The sequence below is a fragment of the Ceratocystis lukuohia genome (assembly GCF_044167205.1).
Source record: "Ceratocystis lukuohia strain C4212 chromosome Unknown Supercontig9_pilon, whole genome shotgun sequence".
In the NCBI taxonomy this organism is placed as follows: Eukaryota; Fungi; Ascomycota; class Sordariomycetes; order Microascales; family Ceratocystidaceae; genus Ceratocystis; species Ceratocystis lukuohia.
In genome coordinates, this window is record NW_027263528.1 from 372,616 (window position 1) to 393,426 (window position 20,811).

The 20,811-nt window shown below is 48.9% G+C and overlaps 6 protein-coding genes across 6 annotated transcripts; 4 read left to right on the top strand and 2 right to left on the bottom strand.

Annotated features, from left to right (window-relative positions):
• Window positions 1-3,395: 3,395 nt before the first annotated feature.
• On the top strand, window positions 3,396-4,804 carry HOO65_090075 (Acyltransferase family protein; the record flags this gene model as incomplete). Its single annotated transcript, XM_071004533.1, has 2 exons — window positions 3,396-3,434; window positions 3,545-4,804. The coding sequence occupies 2 exons, from the start codon at window positions 3,396-3,398 to the stop codon at window positions 4,802-4,804; spliced, it is 1,299 nt and encodes a 432-aa protein (XP_070855961.1).
• A 2,902-nt stretch (window positions 4,805-7,706) lies between these two features.
• On the top strand, window positions 7,707-9,011 carry HOO65_090076 (Glycosyl hydrolases family 43; the record flags this gene model as incomplete). Its single annotated transcript, XM_071001592.1, has 1 exon — window positions 7,707-9,011. One exon carries the CDS (start codon window positions 7,707-7,709, stop codon window positions 9,009-9,011), a length of 1,305 nt encoding a protein of 434 aa, XP_070855962.1.
• Window positions 9,012-9,409: 398 nt separating this feature from the next.
• Window positions 9,410-11,682, bottom strand: HOO65_090077 (Amidophosphoribosyltransferase; the record flags this gene model as incomplete). Its single annotated transcript, XM_071004465.1, has 5 exons — window positions 9,410-9,928; window positions 10,030-10,649; window positions 10,737-11,077; window positions 11,197-11,228; window positions 11,494-11,682. 5 exons carry the CDS (start codon window positions 11,680-11,682, stop codon window positions 9,410-9,412), a joined length of 1,701 nt encoding a protein of 566 aa, XP_070855963.1.
• A 1,036-nt stretch (window positions 11,683-12,718) lies between these two features.
• Window positions 12,719-13,974, bottom strand: HOO65_090078 (Altered inheritance of mitochondria protein 6 -like protein; the record flags this gene model as incomplete). Its single annotated transcript, XM_071004552.1, has 2 exons — window positions 12,719-13,604; window positions 13,676-13,974. 2 exons carry the CDS (start codon window positions 13,972-13,974, stop codon window positions 12,719-12,721), a joined length of 1,185 nt encoding a protein of 394 aa, XP_070855964.1.
• Window positions 13,975-15,567: 1,593 nt separating this feature from the next.
• HOO65_090079 (uncharacterized protein) lies at window positions 15,568-16,551 on the top strand (the record flags this gene model as incomplete). Its single annotated transcript, XM_071001593.1, has 1 exon — window positions 15,568-16,551. One exon carries the CDS (start codon window positions 15,568-15,570, stop codon window positions 16,549-16,551), a length of 984 nt encoding a protein of 327 aa, XP_070855965.1.
• A 1,402-nt stretch (window positions 16,552-17,953) lies between these two features.
• On the top strand, window positions 17,954-19,560 carry HOO65_090080 (Protein N-terminal amidase; the record flags this gene model as incomplete). Its single annotated transcript, XM_071004511.1, has 3 exons — window positions 17,954-18,089; window positions 18,154-18,493; window positions 18,552-19,560. 3 exons carry the CDS (start codon window positions 17,954-17,956, stop codon window positions 19,558-19,560), a joined length of 1,485 nt encoding a protein of 494 aa, XP_070855966.1.
• Window positions 19,561-20,811: the final 1,251 nt, after the last annotated feature.

A 20,811-nucleotide genomic window follows, 5' to 3' on the forward strand; every position in this document is an offset into this window, starting at 1 on the left:
GCAGCCACCAGCCAATAGGGATGCTGCAAATATCATCTAGAGATGCCATGCCGGGGCACAAAGACGAACGAGAACAGCCCTGACCAGAAACACCAGCATGGGAAGAACAAACCCGGAAGATCTGAGGTCCGGTGATGGGATCTCTGACACTGAAGGAAAACATGGATTGGAAAGAAGAGGTGTGGCTAGTTATAGATAAGCAAGAATAAGAGCGATCTGGCAGAAACGCCAGAGCTTAATAGAAGAGCATAAGAAAAACAAGACTTGGGTAGCTACGGGGCAACGGCGAATAAAGCCGAAAAAACGAGAGCATAACGAAAGAGAGAAACATGGCCAAAATAGAAAATAATAATAGGTAATACGGGAAGGCGGGAAGACATGGCCGCGATTGATGGAGTTAAGCTCCACACAGCCATTCCAAGACTCACTTGCTGTGCTGTTTCTGTGCGTCTATGTATGCTGCAGCACGCCCGTTCGCCGAAGGCGTAACTGTGCTCATTAGTCCTGTAATAACACATGCAACATGCACTGCATAGCATCTTGGCGGCATCTTGGCAGCACCGTCTCCCCCTTCTTCTCCTATCCCTGGCTCCTTGCCTGCGCTGGATGGCGATATGCAAAGCATTTATTTTTTTCCCTTTTAAAAGCGCGTTTTATAACAGGCCAAGAGTTGCTGCCACTGTTATCTCTCTACAAAAATGCTGGCCAATCAAGCGAATTAACGCTAATTAAACAGGCTGATCCCCCAAGTTCATCTTTGCTTGTCTTTTGGGCTTCTGGTTGACGCTGCCAAGCCCACCCCAGGATCAGAGTCCCCCAAATTGGGCATCAGGGTTGTTGTAATGCTAGTACGTACAAAAAACAGCGGAGCGGACGGAAGGCTGGCGGACGTTAGGGAGGGGGAGAGAGGGAGCAAGCTGTGCCATGCCAAGAAGACATGCATTGGTCGAAGTGGATCCCGCTGTAAATGTACTAATGGGTTTTGTATGGGTGAGGGAGAGGCTTGTCTGATGAGCGCCTGCCAGCTTTGGCTGTCTCCTTCTGTTTACGTCTCTCTGTCCTAGGCTGTTGCTTGATACTTGCATTGTATTTTTCTTTTATCGTTTTTATTCCTTCTTTGTTCTTGCCATTATTGTTTTTTTTTTCCCCCCATTTTATTTCTACCATGTTCTCTTTCTTTCTCCCCTTACCCTCCCAATCTGTTCCAGGCTTTCCTCCATTCGCTCGTTGCCCCTCACCTACTTCTACTTGCCTGTCAATGCCCAGCACGTTCCCATAAGTCCACGTCAGTCAGCGGCCATTGTGGGGTAGAATAGGGAGGGCGCTTTAGCCACTGTGACTCCTGCTTTTGCTCTCCCATGCACTATTCACTACAAGGCTAAAACAACTAGCTCCCTAGCGAGGAGAGCGGAGAGCAAAGGCCTTGGCCGTGGCCTTGGCCCTCTGCCTGGCCTCCTGTCTCGCCATTATCGACATCATGCTGATGTGAGGGGGCGAGGAAAAGCCCTTCTGCCCGCCCACCATTACTGCGGTTCTCTAATGGCCTCTAAAATTTGCTGCCCCCATTGGCCCCTCTGTCGTCTTCTCTATGGTCGCCTCCTGTACGTCTGCCTCCTGTGGCCTTTTCTCGGATTTTGTCCACTCCGCTCTGCCTCCCCCTGCTGTCTTTATTTTCCTTCGCTCTTTTCAAATCCTTTGAACCTTCCGCCTCCTAGTCTCCTAGTATCTGGCACAGGTAGAACCAAATGAGACAAGACAGGAACAAAGCCAGATGTGTGGCAGGGGGCTTTCTTGATTTTTTCTTTCTTTTTCTTTTCCTCTAACGCCTACCAGACTAAGCAAAAACGGACTGTAAGACAAGGGGTTTCTTTTTTTCTTTCTTTTTCTTTTTTCCTATTTATCTCTCATCTTTTTACTCACCGTTTTATTCGCCTTTTCTGTTTTTTTTTTATTCGCCTTTTCCTTTCTTAAACTCGCTTTTGCTCTTTTATATCCATTATTTATTCCCTCCCGGAGATAGCTAGGGCAAGCGATAGCTTGAAAGAGGCGGGTAGTCATTGAAAAGCGCCAAGCCAGTAGGCACCACGCAACTGTCAGGGTGAGAGATAAAAAGACGGCCTTCTAAAGTATAAATTGGCCTCTATTTTATTTAGAGACCAGCCTTCAATGGATAGCAAAGGCAATCACGCCGTGGCTCGGAGTTGTTTCCTGCTGACAGATTCCCTATAATATAACACCACCGCCTCCTCCCCCCCCCCTTCATCTTGTTTGATGCACTGGAGATTGTCTGGTTCTGGTTATTTTAGTGCTCCGCTCTCTTGACTGCTTCCTTATTAGAGATTTATCTGGCATTTTCATCCTTCATTGTGCAATTACTTCGCAGCTTCTTGCCCTTTTCTCTTCGTCCTTACTTTTTTTTTTCTCATCTACCCCCCTTCGCCTCCCTATTTCCTCTCACCTTTTCTTCTGCTCCTCCCTCCTCTTTCCGCCGGCCATTGCTCTCACCCTCGCATTTTTCTCTAGTTTCCTGTTCAGTCCTGGATCTACGAAAGGGTTGCTGCTGTTTCTTTTTGGGCCCCTTGCAACTCTTGTCTTCAGCTTAGTTTGGACATCCACTATTTGCTCGCCCAAACTCACATGTAACATCGGAGGCCTACGACATTCAATTTGCAACTGCTCATCAACAAGTGGAAATAAAGACAACTAAAAGCGGCAACTGCGTCTCTAACAACCATCATCGGCCAAGCTACCAACACCAACACTACTACAACCACCAACCACAGCTGCCAGCTTCCTTCTTATTTAGCTTGTTCTTTCCTTGTAGCAGTTTTTTTTTTTAGCCATCCGTTTGCGTTGCCACCGCTTTTCTTTCTTGCACATCTTGCGTCTTTCAAGATATTTATTTCTCTTAATAGCTGAGCCTAGCTTGCCGCCTCCGCTCTCTTTAATATTCTCTTTCACTTCTATTTCTTTGCGTCTTGACCACTCGCATTGGAATCCCGACATTGACTTTTCCGTTTCTGTTCTCTTTTTTTTTTTTCTCCCCTCTTCTGCCCCCGATCTTGTTGGGCCAGCCCATGTCCTGATTTGCACCCTCTTCCAACGACGACAGCCTCCACGATAGAGACGACAACAACAACAACAATAACAACAGTCGGCCCCCAACTACTTCGGCAACCATTGTTGTCAAATAGGCTTAAGCGCAACCATAGTCAACCGACCTCACCCATTCTGATTGCTATCTCTCCTGCTTTCCGCTTCATTCTCTCGCCCTCTTTTTTTCCTTTTTTTCTTTTCTTCTTCTTATCCCCCTACCGGCCCTTAACAAGCAACATCGTCCTCAAGTTCCTGCATTTTCTGTCCATTAGCCAGTCTCTATCTTCGACCCCCTCACTATGGCTATTGGAAAAGAAGGCAATGTTAAATGGGTCGACGTAAGTTTCTTGCCACATTCTTGGCGCCTCTTATCCCGGCTTTTGCAATCTTGAACCCCCTTCTCTCCCAAGACACATCGTCACTAACTGTTGATATCTTGCTCCTATAGGGCCTCCGTGGTATCGCATCTGCACTGGTTGTAATCACCCACATAGCCCGAGCTTTTGATCATGCTCTGTTTAGTCCCTCTGATGAGGAAGACTTGCCTGCCAGATTCTTGCAATGGCCTATGATCCGCGTATTGATCCAGGGGCGAATTGGTGTCACCATCTTTGCTTTTGTCACCGGATATGTTTGTGCTCTGAAGCCCATTCGTCTTAGCCGTGTTGGCAACCAAGAGACTGCTTTTGTTTCCATGGGAAAATCCGCCTTGCGCCGTATTCCCCGTCTCGTCATCCCGACCTCGATCGCCACCATCATGATCTGGGTCTTTGCCCAGATTGGTGTCTTCCATGTCGCCGCACACACCAACAGCAATTGGCTTAGGGATACGGCTCCCCAAGTTTCGCCCTACCTTGGAGATTCGCTCATGAGCTTGACTAAGAACTTGATTATGACCTGGACTCATGGTGCAAACATTTACGATGCAAACCAGTGGACTCTCCTACCGCTTTTGCGTTGCTCCATGTGGATCTACGCCTTCATGCTGGGAGCTGGCTTCATGCAACCCAAATATCGCATGCTGGCATCCCTAAGTCTGTTTTTCTTCTTCTGGCTCTGTGGAGATACTGCCTTTGGCATGCCTACCTTCTTTGGAGCCCTGATGTCTGATATTCAGAATCATGGCCCGGCCAATGAGTTTGTTAACAACAACAAGGGCCTCAGCCGTATCCTGTCTATATTCTTCATCGTTGCCTCGTTTTGGCTGGGCTCCTACCCTGAGGCAAATGCCAACTTCGCCTCGTGGTCTCGGGATCTGGACTCCCTATTCTCGTCTATTACCATGTCTGGAACCGAAATACATCGCTTTTCATCATGCATAGGAGTCGTGTTCTTGGTCATTGGTCTCCATTTTGCCCCAGGCATGCGCGATATGCTGTCGAACCGCTATTTCCTGTGGCTAGGCAAGATGTCGTTTGCTGTATACCTGCTGCATGGGTGCCTGATGCGCACCGCTCTAACCTGGCTGGTTTACGGCTTCAATGTCCCCGCTGACACTCACACCGAGACGGGCGAACTTGTACTGGGAATCATCGACTACCCCGGCCACTGGCACCTATTTATGGTTCTGATTTTCTGGATTCCATTGAACTATGTCGTGGCTTACATGTGGACGTCGTACGTCGACCCCTGGGCCGCTCGTCTGACGGAACGCATGGTCAACGTTGTCAACATTCCTCGTGACGAGAAGCCTCGTTTGCCTGCGTAAAGCAGGAGATGGCACTATAAACCGAACCTGGATGGTTGCCGTGTTTGACATACAAGACAACGGTCTTGGAATCGCAAATTCCTAGGGAGGGACTTGTGCATATACCATGAGGCGCATTGTGCGATGACGCCACAGGGCTACCAAAGTCTCCAATTCCTCTTTATTTTCTTCGCCTTTATTCATTCTTTTTTATTCTTTTATGACTTGCCCATTGGCACTCCTTTGCCTCGCCCGTTGGGAGGCTGTTTCTTTGTATAGATTTATCCCTTCCATGACTTGCTTCCAGGGCAGTCTTGGTATCGCTTCGCTCAGCGACAGTACTGCTTTTATTTTTCCGTTCTTTCTGGATACTTGAACACCCTTATTGTTTTGTTTGCGGGTAAATTGGCTCTGTTATATCCTGGGACTTGAGTCGGCTCCCCTTTTGACGACTACAAATTTTGTTATGTTGCTTGCTTCCTATCCTGTTTCATCCCATCAGCAAACTGACCAGCTGGCTGTGATTTCTTTTCTTTGTTTATCAGTAACCCTCCCATATTCACCGCGGCAAGTTCCCTCTTGGTCGTTCCCTTTGTATCTTTCCCTTTTTTGTTTGTTAAGACCATCAGTGTCTGGGGCGGAGTTTCTATGCTTTCTTGTTTTCTCGCTTTTTTTTTTTTTTTTTTTTTACTTTGGAGATAGAGTCCATACATGATTCCTTTTTTCTCTCTTCCATATATGACCACCTTGTACTTTGAATAATTTCTATCACTGTGAGATCACATGCAAGAAAAAGTAGGTGGCTATAATTAAGTGCTTTGTGCTTAGTAGTGTCGAGCTAGCGTTTACAGCTTTCGTGATTCTTATATTTAGCCTTCAACCTACCGCCACAAGTCCCTTTTCACTCGCCGCAAGGTTAACTAACATACTCCTTGGAAAAATAGCACTTGGCTCTTATTGATCGCCACAACGCTGGCACTATAGTATGTTGCCACACAACTCACAACTCCTTCCTATTAGATATGCATGTTTGGCTGCTTTATACGAAGTCGGCACGGAGACTAAATATGCCGCCCAGGTTTTCCTTCCTTCTCTTCAACCTAACTCCTCGTGTTTGAGCAAAGCAGAATCGATATCTGCCTGTGTTAAGTAGCTATCGGCTAGGATGAAAAAGAAAAGGACCATCCAGACGGTCAGTGCTAGCGATTACGATGACCTACCTACATACCTGAACATTTGCTGGCACGACGAATATTGATTCGAGAAATATCCAAGCTCCCGGACAGTGCCGGTCTTCAGTCTTCAGTATTGTCAGATTTAGTTCGTGTGAATTCCGTAGACGGATCCAGAGCGGGGATTTGGATGGAATATTCATGAGCTAGTCAAGTAGAAGGGACGAACGCAGATAGAGTCCATCCTGATACTAATTAAGAATCACCCGATCCACGTCCAAAGGAGTGACGTGTCATGAAGTTTGAGATTCAATTTCATCATCGCCCCAACTAATCAAAAAAGCTAGTCTACATTTATGCAAGCTGCATGTGTTGCGAAGAAGAATTCACATGCGTGTGTGTGTTTACATTTTCTCAAGTACTGACTGGCCTTGGCCTGGTTGTAGGCCAATGACGTTTGTTTGTATGATCCCTGCGAGAAGAAAATGATCAATGTATAATAGGGGCTTTTATGCTGGCCATGTTTTTCGGTGCGTAATTTCTATGAGGAAGTTACGGGGAGGTGCAGAAAGTAACTGCCGACAGTATATGCACCTAATCGGCGATCTCGATCTGTATTAAATAGAAGGCGAAAGAAGGTGGTTTTGTTGCTATTTTTAGCTCATGATACCGGGGGGGTTTTATGAAAGGGGATAGGAGACAAGGCCAGGTCAATGCAGATTGTGCTGCAGCTTCTTTCTGTGGAGTTGAGTTTTGACTACGCTTATTTTTCTAGGTAGACATGAAACCAATGGAGAAGCATGATATGGGGGGCTGTGAGGCTCGGATGGCACCACCGCGATCTTGTGTTATATGGCAGAGGAAGAGCAAGATGCTGACGATATAGGTGGTGAACTCTAGGAATAAGCTTAATAAAAAAGGTGATGTGTCTGCGGGAGAGCATACAGGCTTAGACTGGCACACAGGCATCGGTGTTACTCTTAGTGCTCCTCCGCTCAGTATCACAACAATCTAGCCACTGACCACCAAGCATAGCAAGCTGCGACAAGTTGTAACTGCAGCCCTCAAAACTTCGACTCCGTAAAGCCACCGATGACGTTAAGGGGGCTCCTCAAATGGCACTTTCTCCTTGGCCCCCAAGCCAAGAAGCTATGGATTGATTAGCATCAAGCCGGTCCTAAGCACGCTTAGACCCTGTTGCATTGAGTTTTGACGATTCGAATCTATTGGCGATTTCAAAACAACGACGAAGTCCACGAGTCGGAAACAAGACTTGCTATTTTTGGGAAATTTTAGCTGCGGATATAATATCAAGGTTGGATTCAACGGGGTTGAGCGGAATTCCACAATAGTGCGAAATGACGAAGTTCATCATATAAGAAGACGGCTGAGTTCCCTTTGTTTTTGGTTTCTGGAAGTTTTATTTGACAAGACAAACATCCCCTTCACTCTCTTTCATTTCCTCTTTGCATCATTGCATCGCATTTTCCTTCTTTTGTTGCCTGTTGCATTTCTACTTGCATATATTCGTTTTCATCGTTCATTCTCCCTCCCTCTTTCCAAAGTATCTGGTATTCTTTTGGACCTCAGCCGCCTCTAACTTGGTTGTCTTCTCCTTTGCTGTATCTATAAGACTACTCAATACTACAGAAACTTGCCTTCTTTGTTCAAGAACAACGCTCTTTTACAACCCCCCCCCCCCCCCCAACTATCTTTTCACTAAAAGACAACTTCCTTTGTACTACACCAACATGTATATGTACAAGTCTTTCTTCACTCTGGCCCTTGCCTCTGTGGCTCTGGGTCTTGATAAGGACACCCTTTCGGCTGTCACCATCACCAACGTCGGTTCCGTGCGTGGAAACATCTTCCTGCCCGCTACCGCACCCGATGGATCTAAGATCACATGGTCTTCGTCGAATCCCGATGTCATCTCAGCTGATGGTGTCGTCAAGCGCCAGCCTGAAGATACTGACCTGACTCTGACTGCAACCGCTGCTGATGGCTCTCAGTCCTTCACACGCGAATTCGCCGCCAAGGTGATCAAGAGCTATACTGTTGGTGAGATGGCTGGCTACGGGTTCGCCTTCTTTACAGGCAACTCCATTGAGGGCGAGAACATTTACTTTGCCTCGTCAGTCGGCAACAATGCCCTGCAGTGGCAGGAGCTGAACGACAACAAGCCGGTGCTTCGCAGCAACTTTGGCACCAAGGGTCTGCGTGACCCCTTCATCATCCGCTCCCATGAAGGTGACGTCTTCTACCTGATTGCCACCGATCTGTCCATTGGCAGTGGCACTTCGTGGGGTGACTCGGTCCGTACTGGTTCGCGCTACCTCGAGATCTGGGAGTCAACCGACCTCAAGACCTGGAGCGAGCAGCGCCACGTGCTTGTGTCCCCCGAGACGGCCGGCAACACCTGGGCTCCTGAGGCCTTCTATGACGAAAACCAAGGCGCATACATCGTCTACTGGGCCTCGTCGCTGTACCCTGCTGATGACAAAGAGCACACCAGCTCAACCTACCACCGCATGATGTATGCCACCACACGTGACTTTGTCAACTTCTCTGAGGCCAAGGTGTGGCAGGACGCCAAGGCATCGCTCATTGACTCGACTGTCATTAAGAACGGTGTCAACTTCCACCGCTTCACCAAGGACGAAAGCTCCACATCTGGCTGCACTGACATCATCCAGACGCGCTCCAACGACCTTCTGGCCACAGTTGACCGCTGGACTGTAATTGACACCTGCATTGGCCAGAAGGCTGGCGCCAAGGCTGTCGAGGGGCCCACTGTCTTCAAGAGCAACCCCGGTGATGCCAACGGCGACAAGTACTACCTGTTCATTGACGAGTATGGTGGCCGTGGCTACATTCCCCTCGAGACTGCTGACATTGAGAAGCCTGAGTGGAAGGTCAGCAGCGGCTACACGCTTCCCAAGAGCCCTCGCCACGGTACTGTCATTCCCCTCACTGCCAGTGAGCTGACCAACCTGAACGCTGTCAAGTCAGTCTCGGCCAGATCTAACGAGGCTGGCAAGCTGTGGAGAGCTTAAAAGGCTCGACAATGAATGCTGGCAGCATTGGGTGAGATGAAGTAGTTGAGTCGCTTGACGTGTTTTCGTTTCTTTTTTGTCCATTTCTTTTTCTTTCTATTTTTTCTTTTTTTACTCCGTGTACATAGCATAGCAGTCAGTAACTAGCAGAGTTGGTTATTTGTGGTGAAAGAAATAACAAACGACCAGGTGTCTTGTCAAACAAACCTTCTCATTCTTGCGTAGACGAATAAAAAAACTAATGTGATGTGACCAAATAACCAATAACCCTATATACCCATCAATCTTAGATCAGTCCAACACCTGTCCCTTTTTCCCTCCTTTCGGTCCCCCCCCCCCCTTCGTTGTTCTTCAGGCAGATAGACACTTTATATTCTCATTTCTGTTTGCCCCTCCCTCTACCGGCTACTACTGCTGGTAGCCAAGTTGAACAAACTGATGTCGTCCCGATCTCTAACACCTGCAGCTTCAGAGTGCAATGACCCGGGCGTTTGCACCGTCACTTCAGAGGTCGTCGCACTGCCGCACGCATTAACGCCGTCTGTAGAGCCCGAAGTGGCCTGTGCCAGGGTATGTGCTTGTGCTTCCGCTACTAGCTCGCCACGTGCCTCCTCCAGCCGTTCAAAATAGCCAGCAGGGACATCTGTCACATACTTGCCGTTAAACACACCAACTTCAAACTGCTTGGGGCCAGTGGGTGGTGATGCTTCGGCACAGGCATCGCACAAGTCTTGGAGGTCCTGGTAGATGACACCGTCGGCACCAATGGTTTCGGCAATCGCAAAGCGGTCCTTGTTAGTGGCCACCAGCTCTTTGGGCGAGGCTAGATCAATGCCGTAAATATGAGGCCTAGAAATCGGAGGGGCGCATGACGCAAAGATGACCTTGCGAGCGCCGGCTTCACGAGCCATGGCGACCTAAGAGTGCAGTGTTAGTCTGTTTTCTAGTAAAATAGGAGGGTTGGAATTGGACCGTAGGAAGGCTAGTTCGTGCCTTTCTGCAGCCAGGGCTAACTCACAATCTCCTTGCTAGTGGTACCGCGCACAATACTGTCGTCAACTAGAAGCACGCACTTTCCGTAAAATTCCTCATCGACTGTGCTAAGCTTGCGTCTCACTGACTTTTGGCGCGTGGCTTGGCTGGGCATGATAAAGGTACGGAACACATAGCGGTTCTTGACAAATCCCTCGGCATATGTGATGCCCAGGCTCTCAGCCACACTGGCAGCAGAAACCTTGGCCGTCTCAGGCACGGGGATAATAGCATCAATTTCTTTGATACCAGCCTCGCCCAGAAGCTCCTTGATCTTGTTGGCAAGCTTGATGCCCATGCGCTGGCGACTAGCGTAGACGCCAATACCGTCAATAACGGTATCGGGCCGAGCAAAATACACGTATTCGAAGATGTCGGGTGTATACGCCTTTGGTGGCACAACCTGGTGGAACACAGGCTCGCTGCCCTTGCCAAAGAAGACTGCCTGGCCGGGCAGAATATCGCGAATGTTTTGGAAGCCAAGCTGACGCAGAGCAACGCTTTCCGAGGCAACCATGTAGTCCTTGGCGCCAGGGTTGGTTTCGGAGGGCCGGGAGCCCATAACAAGAGGGCGAATGCCATGTGGGTCACGGAAGGCAAGAATTCCTGCGAGGGAAGTAAAGAAGAAGCACGTTAGCAAGACATGCTTGGATGGGAAAAGATGCGACTTTAACGTCGCTAGGAAAGACTTACCGAAGCCAGCAATCATGGCGGTGCAGGCCCAGGCGCCCTCAAGCTTTTGATACATGCGGGACAGAGCACGGAAGATGTCTTCTTGGTTAACCCTTGCCTTGCCTGTGTCGTTGAGCTCATTGGCAAAGATGTTGAGCATCATCTCCGAGTCACTATCGGTGTTGATATGGCGGTGGGCCTCCTGGTCCAGGAATCGACGAAGCTCGGGCGCATTGATGAGGTTTCCGTTATGGGCCAGCGTAATTCCGTAGGGTGAGTTGACGTAGAAGGGTTGGGCCTCGGCAGAAGCGCTAGTGCCGGCAGTGGGGTAGCGGAGGTGGCCAATTCCCATGAATCCAGGTCTACACAAAGCAGAGAAAGGCAAGAAAAGGGCTGTGGTTAGCCAAGGCACGGAGGGGAATTGCGGGAGAGGGGGGAGGGGGGGGGCGTGGCGGAATGAAAAATAGAAAGCGGGACTTACAAGTCCTGGACACGCTTGCCCTCATCGAAAACCTAAAGAGAAACGGAGGAGATGGTCAGATGGAGATGACTGGTTATTTGCTTCCGGTATGAGGCTGAAATATAGAGGAAAGATGAATAGTGAAGATGAACAAAGAAAGCGGGTAGCTGCAGCCGTACATACATACATATGTGTATGCATAGGTAATAGGTACACAGCTACAGCTACCCCACTCACTATCGCCTACCCTTCTATTCTCTATATATCACATGCGCATTGTATTGCACACCCCACGCAGAACAAGGAGGCTCAACGTACCTTGGCAGCCATGCCATTGCCCTTGCACTGATAGATCCGGCCACCAGCAGAGCAGGTGGCTATACCACAAGCATCCTGCCCACGGTGCTGCAGATAGTACAGGGCCTCATGCAGGGTCGCAGCTGCGTGGCACGGAAAGCTAGGGTCAGCAGCAATCTGGCCCAGAATGAGGGCAAGCACACCGCACATGATGGTTGGATCGGAGCCGATCGGGATCGAAAGGGGGCAAGGGCACACGAAGCACGGAGACGGTAGAGATAAGACAGATCAGACGACAGAAATACCGGTCGATCTGCGAGGTTGAGTGCGACTGGGGCAGGTGTCAGACTGGTTAACAAGCAGTGCGCGGCAGACGCCGGGGAAAGCAGACGAAGACCGGCGGATATTGGAGATAGAGAGATGCAGAAGAAGTGGGCAGAGGGCACCAAAGGCTGGGTTTGGCGCAGAAGCAAGCACGACGTCCTGTTTGAGGATTCAAGACCAATAACTTACTGGAAATAGAAAAAAGGAATGATAAGATTTTTAATAAATCACAGAAATCATTCACGAAGTCGAGTACAAAAGCGAGCAGCACAAATAAACAATCTTCACGGCGGAATTATTTTTTCCTTCCCTCCTACTTAGTCTTTTTTTTTTTTTTCTTCTTTATAGAGGGGCACAAAAATTTCCTCTTCGGCAAACGGGGATCAACTTTAAATATATGTGCCACAGATTTCGTCATTTTGATAGTATTTTATCAACCAAGAAACTGCTAAACTTGTCTCCCCCCCCCTCCCCCACTTTCCTTTCTAGTTCTTTCCCTCAACTTTTCTTCCAGCCAATTGTCGTCTACTGAAAACGGTCTATGATTGGCTCCCGGGGTTTCTGAACATGAATGTCTAGGCTTTCAGTTCTTTTTCCGTTCTATGGGTTGTCTTATCGTCTTATCGGCGACAACTTGCTGCCCACCGCCTGAGACCCATCTAGGGTTTTGCAGCCGAATTCGGGTTTTGTTTGAGCCGCCACTTCTGACATCAACATTATTGTCATATAAGAATCAGCTCGCATTGCAATGCCTAGTGCTGACGGTGGACTTCACAAGAATATGCTATGCTGTTTTGTAATTTATGATAAATTTTTTCATTCAAGGAAATCAAGCAAGTGGGTATCAAGAAAAGAAAGCAAGGCTAGCGACAAAAATGAACACAAAGAAACTAACAGCACCACGGCTCCCCTACCCCAAACATTACTCCTTATCCTCGCGCTTGGCTAGCCACTCGTTGGCGCCTATCAAGTCATCTACATTGAGATAATCCACGCCCGCATCCAAGAGGTCGCCCCACAGCCGCTCTCGCACAAGCACCGGCCATGACGGCTGGCTCCAGAAGCGTAGCTTTAGCCCGCGCTCATGCGCCTGTTGAACATAGGTTGCAATATCGTCGATACGCGGCCGGCCCATGTATCCTGTGTAGTGTCCAAACGCCCGTCCAAATTTGACACTAGAGTAGTACGAGTTGGTCCAGTTGTAGGCGTGTGTTACGTCATCATTTAATGCGAGAGTGGGCGCATCGAGGAATATATCACGGTATGTTGTGTTGGCAGTTATTGAAGAGAGACGAGCTTCGCCCGTTACAACGACGGTGATGGGTCCCTCGGTAAGAGAGCCGTCCTTGAAGTAGGTGAGCCAACCACGTTCGCGCAGAGGCTGAAGTTGTGCCGAAACAGTATCGAAGACTGCTTGGCTGTCTTCTTTAAAGTCGACAAGAAGTATCAGCGTCTGGTTGGGGAAATTGGAAAAGACACCGACAGGAGTATTGCCCTGAGCAAGGCCAATGTTATTTTGCTCAAGGATATTGACTAGAGGATTGACGTAGAGCTGGGTGAAGGTTGGCAATGCGGGGGTCTGTGGAGCCTCGTGAACAACATAAAGCTCGTTGTTGCGGAGCCATACGTCGGCTTCAACGCCAGTGCAGCCCGCCTCCAGGGCATCGAATAGAGGCCGTTTTCTCCAGTAGTCATTATGAGAATGACATGACAACGGGACACCAACAGTGGCAAGACGATGGTGTTGGTGGTTTTGGAACCAGGCGCGGCTAGCACCTAGAATAATGCATGCTACTATGGCAAAGTAACTGGTGAAAGAACAATATTAGAACATGTAGGTCTATGCGAATGGGATATGAGCCAGGCACTAGAAGCTTACACAAGAGATGAAAGGTTAGATGGTCGTTTGGGATGTGACCGATGCGTATGGCAAAGCGATTTGCCCTCGGGGTTCAAAAGAGGAGAGCAGCTTTGACTTGAGTCGTCACAACCTAAGTGAGTGTCGGATCTAGAGACAGGAAGAATGTTGTTTTGGGGGTGTTTCTCAGAAAGCATGCTCGTTGATTCTGCCATCTCGGTAATGGTGTGTGTTGACGATGAGGTAGAATTGGCACGGGATAACTGTGAGATAGAAGATCGAGGAGGACCCCTTTGGCGAAGACCGAACTGAGTGGCCATTGTGGAGGATTTATGTAAATGGAATGGAATGATAATGAGGGCTTATATGGATGGAGGGGGGCCAGGAAGAAAGAAGAAAAGAAGGTATAAGTTTGTTTGTATGCAAGATTAGCGCAGGGTAGGTAGGTGTGTTGACCGGGGGGGGGGAGGGACAAAAGACCAAAACCGGAGTAGGCGTGTGTAGGTGCGGGATCAAGTATTGGCCCAGATGCAGTCGTAGCGCTGGGTACAGGCGTAAATGCAGGTGCAAACACCAGCTCGCAAAGTACTGCCTAGACGGAAAAAAAAAAGAAGAAAAGCACCGACACAAACTCAGAGACAGGCTCTTGTCTAACTGAGTCAGCAACGATATGGCGCCGTTTTCGCGTGTTTCTGGTCTGCTGTTTCTGAAGCCAAACAACAAAGTATGATGGGCGTTGATAGAAGGTGTGGAAAATGAGAACGCGCCCACGATGTTTCTAATGTGTCTGGCACTTCGCTTTTCGCTATGGGTTCAAGGAGAAATATGACGTTTAATCCCTGTCCCGACGCGGTTAGCGAGGCATCAAAAGCCGGGATTGCAATCCTAGTCTATCTTTTTTTGGTTTTGCTTGGCTTAGAGCACATAAAAAGCAAGACGGACGAGTCGGTCTCCTTGTCACCAGAGCCGTAGGAAACAAACCACCAGATCAATAAGGATGGAAGAGGAAAGAGGAGATAGACAGGCTGGAAAGAGGGGGAAGACAAGAGACACAAGCGACCAGGGAAGAGTATCAGAGATGAGGCTTTCTCTCACCTTGAGGATCGCAGAAGTTGGTCCGCGCGAGTAAGTGAAGGGGGATGAGAAAAAAACAGAAAGGAAGAAATTGAACAATCAAAATAACCTCAATCGTACTCGCATTCGAGAGTCGGACGATGGCACCGGGGAAAAGATGGAATCGAAGAGGAGGGCAGCAAAAGCCTCACGTTGGACAACGCTTCGCCGGGATTGGATTAAAGATTAGACGGAGTTAATAGACAAGATGAAATAGGGAATAGAGAGAAAAGCAAGGAAATGAAATTATAGAAATAAGGTCTAAAAAAATCGAAGATGGATGCGCAAAAAAGGAGCTTCAGCTTAAGAGCCATGATGTAACATGTGGACAAGATTAGAGATGAGAGCCAAAGCTCCTGGAAATGCGTGATGCGAACCCACTTCGCCTGATCACCAGCCAATCAGATCTTGTGATGCGTCGTGGCCACTAAAGCGCGCAGCTTTAACTGGTCCGTTCACCGTCCTAAAGAAAGACATTGTATGTGGCTGAAGGAACGACAGGGAAGCTCACATGTGGCGTTGTGAAAAAGTACGCCACATCAGAACAAGTTGAGGCAAGGCTCGATAAGATACGCAGATAAGCAGATAAGACAAGCAATGAAAAAAAAGTTGTCCAGCCGAGCGAATCCTGGGCCGTGAATGTGGCACGCGGCGAGCAATTGAATCTTTGCACTTCCTCTTGGTTTAGCTCTAGTAAAAGACGGTCTTTGTCGCTATTGTCTGCAGATCCTCAATAGTTTCATTCCATTGCCTTAAAATGCCTCATAAACACACCCGGCGGGGTAATGACCCTTCAGAGTATGCTTCAACTACGCAGCCCATCGCGCGCCCTCCCCGCTTCTGCTCCCGCCCCTCCTTACTGGTCGCGGTTGCTAACACTTAGCTTCTTGCCCTTTAGGTACGATCTCCCACCTGACAGGGTAGCTCTGCCCCTGCCGGCGTTGTCGGCCAAAGAACGACGCGAAGTGGTCGAGGCCAAGAAAAAGAGAAAGACCCCCGCCAACGACGACGCCCAACACTCTCGGCCGCAGAAGAAGCGCATTGCCGAATTCAGTTCCAACGATGCGCCCCGTGCCTTCAAGCGCATCATGCGCCTTGCCCACAAGAAACAGGCTGGAACTATCACGACTACCGCACCGCAAAAGCCTAAGCTGAACCGCCAGGCTGAGGCTAAGAAAAAGGCTGCTGCCAAAGCCATGGAGAAGGCAGCGGCGGCAGAGCTGAAGAAAGCGGAAGATAGTAAGGTTGAAGTGCCCAAAATCCAACCAGGCGAGCGACTATCAGACTTTGCCGCACGTGTAGACCAGTCAATCCCTGTGGTGGGCTTGGCGAACAAGATGCAAAAGAACGGCAAGGACGTGCTGGGCCTCAAGGTACACCGCACGCGCAAAGAAAAGAAAATGCACAAGCTGTACGACCAATGGCGTGCTGAAGAGCGCAAGATCCAGTCAATGCGCGACGAGGAGGCCGAAAAAGCAGCGGAACGCGACATGGACAGTGGCTATCGACTGATGGACAACGGCATCATGGATGGGTTCAGCTACGACAGTCTACGATCAACGGGGCCGATGGACCGCGAAGATGGGGAAGGCGAGGGGGGTGGCAAAAAGAAGAAAAAGAAGCAGAAGCGCGGTGGAGGCAGCAAGAAGGCGGAAGACCCGTGGGCTATATTGCTGAAGAAGCGTGGAGAAGGCCGTGTCAAGTTGCATGACGTTGCACAGGCTCCGCCAGAACTCAACATGAAAATGGACGTCAAGCTGAAGACGTACGAGAAGCCTGAATAGTCAGTTGTCTTGGGATGTGGGTAATGCTTGAGTGTATCATATCAAGTCACCACCTTTGTTCATGGTGAGTGAGCGTATAAATGTACCACCGACTACTGTTAATTTGCCTACAGAAGATTATCTACCGCGGCTCATACTTGACATGGACTATCTGTACAGCCATGGAATCTGTGTAGCCTTCTCCCCTAAAGTGATGTCCTTGTGTCTAGATGGTATTGTGTCTCAGGTGTCTAGTATGAGGTTTATATTTGGGGAGGAGAAAGCGGTAATGACGGTGCACAAGCGTTGTTCACTGACTACGCTGTCGGTATGTGTACACCTGCAAGGGCTACAGGACGTGAATGCATGAAGAGCCTTGGGCGATGTTGTCCGGCTGGCATTGTCTTGTAGCCGACGGTCGACAAAAGGATCGTCTAATTTGAAACGGACTCTACAGATTAATTGTATGGCGCCCATATGCAAGCTATAAAGGAAGTTTTGCTGCTCCACTACATAGTCTCATGAAGGCTGCTGTCACTTGAAGAGGAGCTATGGGGAAGACGAGGACAAGCAAGGCCAAAACGCCTAATTGCCGAAGTCACTACAGCAAAACACACTGCGGCGGCGCGGGTCTCTGCTGCATACCTCCTCTAGCTATTACTGATGCACGTCTGCGGCTAGCAGCCATGTGAGGCGAAGATAGGTTGTCAGGGCGCTTAGCTACAGTCCAAGTGTTTCATAGTATAACTTTGGCCAATCAGCGCCGAAGGGGATACTTGACTTTTTAGCTATATTCTTAGTCAGCGTCACAAGATGCAGCTTGCAGCTAGGTATACCCTTGGATGGGGGCGCCATATTATAATGTAGCAGCGTTAGATCAAGGCATATGCAAAGCGAAGAAGGCAAAAGAGCATGCTGGCAAAGAACCAACAAAATCGTAATGATCCAGTAGATCAGTAGATAGCTCATAGCTCACAACCATGACATCACCCAATAGGCATCGTGGAAAAACCAGCCGCGCAATGATCTCAACTTATTAAGGGCAGCATTTCAAAACCGAAGACTTGTCTCTGCATCATTACCCCCCCCCCCCCCCCCGGCACGCTTTCAAGTATTAGCAGCGCTTCGCTCAGGTAAAATAAAGTACTAAAATACAGGCGCCTAGCCACTAACTCACCAGGTCTTTTGCCGCTCAGGGGAAGCAATTCCATTCCCGGCTTGCGCGTGTAAGCGCCCGCTGTTGACTAGCTACAAAACGTCGCTATACAAATTGCTCGACCAGATAGGAATATTAATTGAGCAGAGATGCTCCTATGTCCTACTCCCTCAACCTTCTCTACCATCTCTCTTTAGCACTTCTTTCTTTCTACTACGTGTCTTTCTCTCCACACATACCATCATCATCATCATCATCATCATCATCATGAAGATAGGATGTCTCCAGTTTGCGGCCGGGCAGGATGGGGCTGGTCAAAACCTTGCTCGTGCTGATTCAATCCTACTTCACGCAAATCCTGAAGAGCTTGATCTCCTTGTACTCCCCGAGCTTGCGTTTGTAGGTGAGTCAATATCATTCCCGCCTTGAAACACAGGCCTGAAGCACTAGTCTCACATATGGCACAGGTCAAGTCTTTGACTCGCTGAGCGGGATTTATCCCCATCTTGAATCGTCAGGCTCTGGCATCACCTCCTCGTGGGCTCGGGCCGTGGCACTCAAATACAACTGCACTGTTATGGTGGGATATGCCGAAAAGGCTGACATTTATCCAAAACGGGCCAGTGGCCCCAAGTGCTACAACTCAACTATTGCTATTGACGCGGATGGCGAGATAGTTGCACACTATAGGAAGCGCTATCTACAACCTTCAGAAGAAACCTGGGCTTCAGAGGGGCCAGGTTCTTTTCACAAAGGCTGGCTTCCACATCTTGGTCAAGTAGCTATTGGAACGTCAATGGATATCAAGTGAGAATGCAAAATGATACCACCCTGCATCGGCAGCAAAAGCTAACAACGCATTCAGCCCCTACAAGTTTCAAGATCGCTGGGATAACTTTGACTTTGCCTTCCATGTTATGAAAATCCAAGCAAACTTGGTAGTTGTAACGATGGCATGGCCAACCCACGAAGATCCCCGAAGTTTCAATCGAACCCCTTTAGAGCCTGATGCAAACACCTTGATGTATTGGATTTCGCGTCTGGAACCCATAATCAGAGCTGAAAATGAAAAGGAGGTTATTGTTGTATTTTGCAACAAGTCTGGCAGTGAAGGCCATGCTTGCTATGCTGGCACTAGTGCTGTTCTAGGAATCTCAGCCGGCGAAGTCCGTGTCTACAACATTCTCGGCCGCGGGACTCATGGGCTCTTAGTTGCAGACACTGACAGTCCCCCCTTGGGCCGTCTAGTTCGCAGCTCCAACGCATCGGCTGAGAAAGATCGAGAGGCCCAAGCCAAGGTCTTCCTACGTTTCGGGGTACCGGGTTTTATCAAGCCAGGCCATGATGCCCTTCACCCAGCCGAGCCTACAGCCGAAATCAAGATCCATTTGGACACCAAAAACACGGATCTCTCTCATTACTCTCGGGCTGAAATCAAAAGAGGAAAAGGCCGGCATAATTCCTCAAAGAGGACGGCTATTGCCTCTCCCCACAAAGTTCGCCCAACCCTCCCTTCTTCTAATGCAGAAGCATGTCGAAGAGCAGACTTATCAAACATCAGCCTAGGCTTATCAAGCTTGCCAGCGCCTAGCTTATCTGGCCAAAGTTTCAAGTCAATCTCTTCCACATCACCTATCAGTTCTATCTCGCAAGGCCGCAAAGTCTCTCTACTCGCACAGAGCTCCTCGGCAAACCATCAGAATATTCCAACTTCGCTCGTTCTCAATAACGATATGCTGCAATGTCCTCGCCCTATAATCCTATGGGGCCACCATATCTGTACCGTCATTGACACTCCCACGACAAACAGCAGCATTGCATCTCTAAACACAAGAGAGCTAGCAGCATTCTGCGGATCTGAGGTCGGCTCCTAGGCAGGAGCTGGTGATATACCTCGAGCGCTGTTCTCCCCATCCCAGTGCCACATCTCTTACGAGCAGTCTCATTGACCCCAAGACTCTCTGATGATCAACTACCCTCTATCTCACCCACCGCCTGCCTACATGGGCCAAAGAGCACTACAATCTCAAGCATGAACCCCCGACTGCAGATCCTCGTACCAATGCTCTTTTTCAAGGCAGCTAGCTTAAGATAACACCCAATAGCACACCAATGCTATGTGGAATAAGTATCCAAGCCTGCAGAAGAGATTCTTCCTTGGCACGGCTTAATTTACTCAAGCTTAGGCCAGGTTTGCATCCGCCACGAACTTTCCACTCGATGAAGAGTAGGAAAGCTAAATTAAGCTTAAAAGGGCCTATTCTCGGGAGCACGAATCACCCTGTCCTTCATAGATTAAACCTTGAAGGTCCGTATCTAGGTCACCCTTCTTTCTTCGTCGTAGGCATACCAAAGAGCCGACTCGGGCCGGTAAGCTGCCGCCTTTTGATGGACAGACATGGCTATCCTTCCCGATCAGACAAGTGCAAGCCAATCAAAAGAGGAGGGTTCTCAGCTATTGAAGTGTGTTCGCTGAATGTAGCGCATCTGGAAATCGGTATTCTCGCAAAACTCGCTCTGTCTGAGTGAAGAAGCTTCATAGTATGGTAAGCCAATAGCAGGCGTTTATGTGTATTAAGTAAGCGATATTCTTCCTAGTTTGTTAGGTTCACTAAAAAGAAAAAGGCTATTGCCTGCTTTATCTCTCCTGCAATTTTTGTCTTCTTTATCAAGGTGCTGGCTGAGTCTGCGTAACTTGTCTTGTCCCGTATCCCTTTTGCACCTTGGAGTATAATGCCTCGACAGATTACTTACCTGCTTTCTACTCAAATCCACTTGTAGGCAGACTTCCCTTGATATATCTGCCACTCCCCTAGTGTTTGTCCCGGGGCCTTTCGATATACTCCTCGCATGGAGTTAGGCAAACCAGGCTTGCGAGATGTTTGATGAAGATGCCAATATCAGCATAGCCATTTGTTGTCGGGGCTGCCCTACCAGTTTCCGCAGGTGTGTCTTCTCCACGAGGTCGCGGGCTCTCTATGCCGAGAAAATCGCTTCCACTATCGAGAAATCCAGCCATGGTTGTGCCGGAATGTACGGAGAGCACCTCGGTGACAATAGTCGCGATTACAAGCAGATGCCCAACAACAGGTCCAAGGTCGACAACTACCCTCTACTTCTAGCCA